At 53.5% G+C, this 8488-nt stretch overlaps 1 protein-coding gene across 2 annotated transcripts; it reads right to left on the reverse strand.

The window, feature by feature from the left end:
- Positions 1-511: 511 nt before the first annotated feature.
- LOC116879808 (tubulin alpha-8 chain) lies at positions 512-8488 on the reverse strand. Of its 2 annotated transcripts, none has more exons than XM_032878292.1 (5): positions 8426-8488; positions 6540-6762; positions 4971-5119; positions 2303-2983; positions 512-816 (listed from the first exon to the last, which is right to left on the reverse strand). In XM_032878292.1, exons 1-5 carry the CDS (start codon positions 8426-8428, stop codon positions 523-525), a joined length of 1350 nt encoding a protein of 449 aa, XP_032734183.1. In that variant the 5' UTR covers positions 8429-8488; the 3' UTR covers positions 512-522. The 2 variants fall into 2 exon arrangements, with proteins under 2 accessions (XP_032734183.1, XP_032734184.1); XM_032878293.1 differs by lacking the exon at positions 8426-8488 and adding an exon at positions 7798-7816.

An 8488-nucleotide genomic window follows, 5' to 3' on the forward strand; every position in this document is an offset into this window, starting at 1 on the left:
AAACAAAAACCAGCATACTTGACTCCTTCCTGGCATTGAAACTGAGACAGACTTTCTGTCCTGGAATGCTAGGGGCAGACAAACTTCCAGCAGCTTTCGCCAGAACCTCTAGAAGGTTTACCTTTCCTTGGGGGGGGGGGATTGGGATAAGGGGGTACACACAGGGAACCACCACTGAAGTCAAGGCACCACAGTCCAGGTCCTGAGCCCCCGCCTATGTGTCAGGGTGGTCTGATCGGTCCTCCCGTAGGCAACCCCCTGGCTGGAAGCCCTGGGAGGCAGAGGCCGCCCTGCCCCTTAACTCAGAAGGACGACGAGGATGTTGGGAAGTTAGTGAAGGCCCGTGCCTGGGCAGAACCTCACATCACAGAGCTCCACATCACTTGCAACACTGACTGTATTGGTAGGGGGTTAGGGAAACAGTGGAAAGAGAAATACAAAACTAGGTAGAGAGACTGGGCACTGCAGGGGCCAGGACCCCCTAGAACTCCTCACTTTCATCTTCGCAGGGGCCAGGACCCCCTAGAACTCCTCACTTTCATCTTCGCCGTCTATAGACTCTGTTCCCACTTCTTCATAATCCTTCTCCAGGGCGGCCAGGTCCTCCCGAGCCTCTGAGAACTCTCCTTCCTCCATGCCCTCGCCCACGTACCAGTGCACAAAGGCCCGTTTGGCGTACATCAGGTCAAACTTGTGGTCGAGGCGGGCCCAGGCCTCGGCGATGGCTGTGGTGTTGCTCAGCATGCACACGGCCCGCTGCACCTTGGCCAGGTCACCCCCGGGCACCACTGTGGGGGGCTGGTAGTTAATGCCAACCTAAGAAGAAATAGCAAGCAGGGTAAGCTCCTGGTTCTGGGTTCCCGGGGAGGGGTCTGCGGAAGGACTCCCAAAGCCCGGAGGCGGCTGTCCCCTGGTGTCTGGCATTTGCCAGTCTATAAGGAACACAGGGATAAGGGAGCAAGTTTACCACCATTAGGAAACAAACAGATCCAGAATGTGGGACTTTCAAGACCCTAAGACCAGTCCCTTCAAAACCACCGCCCAGAAAAAGGGTGGCTGCTTTACATTAAAAGAATGAAGAGACAAATAGTATGCCTGGGCCTAGATTATATCCTGACTTTGGCAAACGGATATGAGAGATACTTGTGGAAATTGGGAAAGTTCAAATATTGACTTAGGTATTCTTATTTTGGAGGAGTATTAATTTTGTTAGGCACAAAAACAGACCAGTGGGTCAGAAATGTCTGTAAATGAGTGTAAATGGGTCAGCAAAGCAAAAATAAAGGAAGCCTAGGAGAGTCAGATGTTGAATCTAGACAGTGTACATGTAAATTGTACTAATCTCCCCAATTTTCTATAGTTTAGAAAATAGTTTAAAAAATATAAAATCTTGTGAGATCTCCAATTGGATCTAAACCTATCCTACCTTAAACATTGCTCTGTCAGAACATATACATTTCATATTCAGCGTTTAAAAAAAAAAAAAAGTCAACTTCCCTCTTAACTGCCTCTCCAGACAGCAAGCTTACTACTTCCTGAAGGCAGCCTATTCTTTCTCCCAGTAGCTGAAGCTTTCCTAATATGGAGTTGGGAGAATTCACCTCCCACACTTCCTAGCCCAGGTTGTTAGTTTTGAGCTACAGGACAGCTCTTCAGTCCCAGCACATGGCTGTTGGCTTTAACACCGGAGTCCCTGTGTCCCCTCCCGTCATGGTCACGTCTGCAATAGCAACACCGGGCAGGGAAGCTGTGGGTTTTCTAAATGCCACAGCTGCCACCTTTAATCTTTCTAATCTCACCCTGGAACAAAACCCATACAACTTGAACTTGCTCAGTACCCTCTGGGAATGTGGAGCGAGAAAAGAAAGGGGCATAAACAAATTCTTCCTCATTACTTCAAAAGGAAGGGGCTGCGTTCATAGATCTTCCGACCATGTCGTGCCCATTATCTGAATGGAAAGCCTTTCTGCGTTTCCAGAAGCACGCTCTTCCCAGCTGGAGTCCTATTGGGTGGGTATGTCCCTGGCACAGGTAAACGATTGGTCCCAACCCGACTGGCAAACCCAGGGAGTGCTTATTTGCCAGGCTAAGAAACGTGAAACCTGCTTTTCCTTTCATAAAGACAAGATTTTGAGCAGAATAAAAAAGCTGTTATTTGCCCGAATCTCTCCATCCCTAGAGCTTTTGTAGTCCTGCCACTCTGTAGCAATCTCCCCTCTTGGCGGGTACACAGGCCTCGTGCTCACCGCCTCCCCTCTCCCCCACTGCACCCCTCCCACCCCCGACTTCATTCCCAGCTTGCCTTGAAACCTGTGGGACACCAGTCCACAAACTGGATGGTGCGCTTGGTCTTGATAGCGGCGATGGCGGCGTTCACGTCCTTGGGCACCACTTCCCCACGGTACAGCATGCAGCAGGCCATGTATTTGCCATGGCGAGGGTCACACTTGACCATCTGGTTGGAGGGCTCGAAGCAGGCGTTGGTGATCTCTGCCACTGACAGCTGCTCATGGTAGGCCTTCTCAGCCGAGACGATGGGGGCATAGGTCACCAGGGGGAAGTGGATGCGGGGGTAGGGCACCAGGTTGGTCTGGAACTCCGTGAGGTCCACGTTGAGGGCCCCGTCGAAGCGCAGGGAGGCCGTGATGGAGGACACGATCTGGCCGATGAGCCGGTTGAGGTTGGTGTAGGTGGGGCGCTCGATGTCCAGGTTGCGCCGGCATATGTCGTAGATGGCCTCGTTGTCCACCATGAAGGCACAGTCTGAGTGCTCCAGGGTGGTGTGGGTGGTCAGGATGGAGTTGTAGGGCTCCACCACGGCCGTGGACACCTGGGGCGCGGGGTAGATGGCAAATTCCAACTTGGACTTCTTGCCGTAGTCAACAGAAAGCCGCTCCATCAACAGGGAGGTGAAGCCTGAGCCAGTGCCACCCCCAAAGCTGTGGAAGATGAGGAAACCCTGAAGGCCGGTGCACTGGTCTGTCTGGGGTAGGAGAGAACAGCGTTAGCGGGCAGGTGACCCACCCCGCCCCCTAGCTCCCCAGCCCCTTTCTCCCAACAGAACCCTTTTCTGTCCCCAAAGCTACTGTGTCCCAACCACAACTTTATTCACTTCTGTATTTAGAAAACAAACAAAACAAAATAAATAAAATAAACAAAATAAAACGTGTACCACAATTTGTACTACATTTTATTGCAGGTATAATGAACGGTTCAACAAGTGTGTATACCTACATTACCAATCAAGATACAGAAATTTCTGTGACTCCAGAAAGTTCTCTCATGCTCTTTTGTTTCTTCTCAGTAGAGGTGAGAAGAGAACACAACACCTACAGGGGTTTGGAGTTCTAGGGGACAGATGACCTCAAAGGGCGTTGCTGTGTTCATGAAGTGGCAAGTGAGGGGCGGTGGGAGGGGAGAGGTGAGGAGGGTGGGCTGGGATGGAACATTGTTGTCAGACAGCTGGGCCCTCTCAACTCTGCAAGAGAGTAGGAGGTAGGGGGAGGCAGTGGCGGCATCTTGTTGAACATAGAGATTCCCTGGCCCCGAACTTGAGACTGGAATCCAGGGACCTGCGGGTTTAACAAGTACCCAGGCTGACTTCTGATGTAGCTGGACCTTGGGACTAGAAGAGCATCAATCTGGGGGCGCCTGGGTGGCTCAGTGGGTTAAAGCCTCTGCCTTCAGCTCAGGTCATGATCCCAGAGTCCTGGGATCCAGCGCCACAGCCCGGCTCTCTGCTCAGCAGGGAGCCTGCTTCCCTTTTTCTCTGCCTGCCTCTCTGCCTGTCTGTGATCTCTGTCTGTCAAATAAATGGATAAAATCTTAAAACAAAAAAATGCACCCTTTATGGAGTGTACATTTTTTAGAAGAGCGTCAAGCTGTACCAGATGCACAGGGAGTGAGGACATAAAAATTCTCCATTTATTTGCAATATATCCATATAGTGAATCACTGTTGTACACCTGAAACTAATGCTATGGCAATTATATCCCAAATCACTTAAACAAAAAGCAAGCTTTATGCAAACTGGTAACAACTAAAAAAACCCAAACACCTCACCAAACCAAAAAACAAAAAACAAAACCCAAAAAGCAAACCATCCCTCCTCCCCACACCACCCAGCCCAAAAATCTCTTAAAAAAAATCCTAGGACACCTGGGTGACTTGGTTAAGCATCTGCCTTTGACTCAGGTCATGATCCCAGGGGCCTGGGATAGAGTTCTACATTGGGCTTCTTAGCCGGGAGTCTGCTTCTATCCCTCCCTGCTGTTTGTGATCTCTCGCTCTCTCAAAAAAAAAAAAAAAAAAAAGGAAAGAAAATCCGAAGCCCAAAGGGAACTTTGTTTTTGCGAGCACAGAATCCCATTCCTCAAGTCAATGACTGGCAAGTCCTCTGTCTGAACTAGTGAGCAAAAGTATGCCTGGACAGTCCCTCTAGAGGACCAGTGCCATAGTACCGGCTCCCACTTGGCCTCACTCCTGGTTCTCAGTGCCTCAGGCAAGGGATGGGGTAAACTGGGAAGTGGTTAAAAACTAACCAGTAATCGGTGGGGCCTCTTCCAGGTGTAAAGTTCTGCTTAGGAATCTAAGAACATGCTGAGCGGCCAGAGCAGCTTCCACCTACCCGCTGGGGGCAGAGAGGGCTCAAAGCTCAAAGAAGGTTTGGATTGGACGTTAGACCTGCCAAAGCTAGGAACCAGCCGCTTGGGAGCCTGAGTCCAGACTCCGGGCAGAACCAGTTACTCCGGCTCCTAACCCTAGATCCACACCCAGGACACGCAGCTCCCCCTAGGGGAAGGCGAGGAGACAGACAAGCCAAAGGAGCCATCAGGACACCACGGGCCCTGGTCACAGCCACGGATCTGTGGTTTCCCTTTCTTCCACGCATGTCCAGCCTCCCAGGCCAGGAAGGGAGAGTCAGGACACATGGACCTCCTGAAGGTGTCCAGGGCGCTCGGTATGCTCACCAGTTTTCGGATTCGCTCCAGCACAAGATCGATGATCTCCTTCCCCACAGTGTAGTGGCCTCGGGCATAGTTGTTGGCAGCGTCCTCCTTGCCAGATATCAGCTGCTCAGGGTGGAAGAGCTGCCTATAAATGCCAGTTCTTACCCCATCTTGAGGGGAAGAAAGAGGGCAAAGGTAAGAGAGGCTGGTCTCAGCCCCCACGAGGACACAGGTGCTAGGACCGCTGCTGCGTGGACACAGGTGCTAGGATTTATGCTGTTAAGCTAAGCTCCCCTAGGTAAAACTGCAAAAGGGAGCATGAATGGCAAAAGGCCTTCCAGAGACCCCCTTCCAAAGTCAGTTAGTCCTCCCTGGGCCTGAGAGGGGGTAAGTCAGGGGGCCCCTTTAACAGCGCCTTCCCTCATAGCCACTTCTACTTGGTGAGGAATCAGAGGAGGTCCAGGGGAATCTCAATGACTTTTTTTTTTTTTTTTTTTAAGATTTTATTTATTTATTTGAGAGAGAGAGTAAGAGAGAGCATGAGAGGGGAGAAGGTCAGAGGGAGAAGCAGACTCCACATGAAGCTAGGAGCCCGATGCGGGACTCAATCCCGGGACTTTGGGATCATGACCTGAGCTGAAGGCAGTCATTCAACCAACTGAGCCACCCAGGTGCCCTCAATGACTTTCGACTGGGACTAGAACACAGACTGATGCAGAAAACCCACTCCACAGTTTAACATCTACAGAACGGTCTTTGGAAAGATGGGGAGATGGAGAAGTGCTTGGGTGGCTCAGTCGGTTAAGTGTCTGACCTTGGTTCAGGTCACGGTCTTAGGGTCCTGGGATCGAGCCCCTCATTGGGTTCCCTGTTCAGTGGGGAGCCTGCTTCTCCCTCTCCCCCACACTTGTGCTCTCTTTCAAATATGTTAAATCTGAAAGGAAGGAAGGAAGGGAGAGAGAGAGAGAGAGAGAGAGAAGGAAGGAAGGAAAGACACAAGGAAGGAAGGAAGGAAGGAAGAAAAAGAAAGAGAGAGAGGAGGAAAGAGAAAGATGGGGAGAGGGTAGGGTAAAATTTTCAGGAACAGGAAACTGAGGGGATCCAGATGCAGAAAGGAGGAAGCAGAGAACCTCCTGGGAGCCAGCAACAGCCGAGATCCCACAGGTCCACATCCTATTAAGGGGCCCGCTCCTTCCAGTTAAGGCTGAGTAGGGGGCCATTAAGAATGTTCTCAGTGCCCGGGTCCTTAGGCAATGTTAAGCTCAAGAGTCTGCGGGTAGGAAAAAGGAAGTAAGTTTAAAGTTTCGGCTTTTATAACCATTCTTTTCTGCAGCCTTCATTCTGCATCTGACCCCTGACTCAAAAATCTGGCAGTTTCTGGGCAGAGCAGTTTGACCGATAACCCTCTCGGCACAGGAAGCCCTTAGGACCCCTCCTGAAGTCAGAGTCTAGACAAAAGAGCAGACTTCAGAGTTGTTCTTGGCAGGGGACTGCCTGCATTCCAACAGCTTTTCCCCTAAGCAGAGCGCCCCACTGACTTTGGGGCTGACAAAAAAATACAGGCTGGAGAGGGGAACCCCGCCCACTCACCTATGACAGCAGGCTCCAGGTCCACAAAGACAGCCCGGGGCACATGCTTGCCAGCCCCGGTCTCACTGAAGAAGGTGTTGAAGGAGTCATCGCCGCTGCCCAGCGCCTTGTCACTGAGCATGGTGCCATTGGGCTGGATGTCGTGCTCCAAGCAGTAGAGCTCCCAGCAGGCATTGCCCATCTGCACGCCCGCCTGGCCCACATGGATGGAGATACACTCGCGCTGTTGGGGGGAAGCAGAGAGATGATGTGGTGTGAATGGTGAAGGGAAGCAAGTGGGCCTTGAAAAGGCCCTAGAAGCACCCTTTTATCCTCCCTCCCTGGAGCCAGAGGCCTGACAGTGAGTTACATGGTCCAAAACCCAAAAGCCTGGGTTCCCTTTCCAGACCTTCCCACACTTTAAGCCAAACGACCTCATTTTCTTTTCATTTCCTTAGGGCTCAAGAATGAAGGTGGCTAAAAAGCCTAGGTCTTCAGGGGCAGGAACTAAAGAAAGCCGATACCAAGCCGTCAAGTCCCACTGCCTAGTGCCCTGTGTGCTGGGCGGGGCGGGGACAGGAAAGCTCAGAGTACTGCACACCAAGATGGGGCCTCCAGCACTGGACCCCTAGGAGAAGGGGTCCCCCATGGTGGGGACTCTGTGTCCCTTCCGAAGGGGCAGAAGATGAAGTTCAGGTCTGTGGGTTAACAGAGGCAGCGGCTCTGGAGTTAGAGCTAGTCTGAAAAAACTCATCTGCAACCTCCCCTTTTTTTGGGGGGGGGGGAATAGGCCCTGACTCTGGACACTTGTCCCTGCCCACCGCAGTACACAGTCAACCCAGGTAAGTGCTGCTGGATGGTCACGATGGAGCCAGAAGACTCGCCCTGCCCTTTCAGCTCTCCTGAGGTAACTCCTACAAGGGACAGACTCTTTTCTATTCTGGTCCTCCACCCTCTCAGCCCACAGTCTAGAGTGTGAAAGGGCTTGCACACGTCCCAGAGGCGGAGGAGGTCTTCTAAGACAACCGGCAAGAGTTTAGCGAATTCAGGAGCTATTCTTCAAAACAGCGTCTGAGCCTTTACGGGGGCTCAGGACACAGGCGGGGTCTAAAGATTCCTGGGAGGCCCTGACGCCTGACACACCCTGAGCTCTTCGGTTTAACTGAGGGAATTCACGGGCTTGGGTAACCAGAAGAGAAGTGGAGTAAAGATATCCCTCCTTAGACGGCAGGAGGAGCTCACGGACATGCCTGACCAGGGAGGGGTCAAGGTCGTGCACCTCTGACTTCTGGCCGGAATCTGGCCGCGCGAGACGAAGGCATCCAGACAAACAGTGCAGAACTGGAGAAACCTGCCGGAGTGGGCCGAGAGGCCCGGGTCCGGCCTCCAGCGCAGGAGTGTGACTTCACAGGGAGGCGGGGACTGCAGCTGGGGGCGGGCGCCCCTTTGTCCCGGACTGCCGCGGGACAAAACTGGGGCGGGTCCAGGCTCCCAACTCCGGAGCGCGCTGCCCAGCCCTGCCAGGATTGGGGGCCCCCAGGCTGCGCGCAGCGCGGGACGGACCTCACCACGCTGGCGCCCCGCCTGGCCCGCGCCCTTCCCTCCCGTCCGCAGCCGAAGCGCGCAGAACTTCTCCAGCTCACGTCCGCCCCTCCCCGCCTCTCCCGGGCAAGGAGCTCAGAAGAGCAGCGCTCGGACGCGGCGGGCGTCCCGGGCATTCCGCACAGCCCCCCACGCCGTAGTCGCCGTGAGCGCCCAAGCCCCCCAACACACCCCGGACTGCCCGGCCTCCCCTCCTTCCCGCGCAGCTGGCCCTTACCCGGGACCCTCGGGCGCCCCCAGCACCTCTCTCCCGCGCAGCACCCCCCTCCCCGTGGACTCCGCCAGTGCACCCAGCTCCCTCTCACCATGGCTATTCCGACAGGTGATGCTTGCGGAGGGTCGTTGGCTGCAGACGCGTTACGTGTCTC

The sequence above is a fragment of the Lontra canadensis genome, unplaced genomic scaffold (assembly GCF_010015895.1).
Source record: "Lontra canadensis isolate GAN:19392208 unplaced genomic scaffold, GSC_riverotter_1.0 scaffold63, whole genome shotgun sequence".
In the NCBI taxonomy this organism is placed as follows: domain Eukaryota; kingdom Metazoa; phylum Chordata; class Mammalia; order Carnivora; family Mustelidae; genus Lontra; species Lontra canadensis.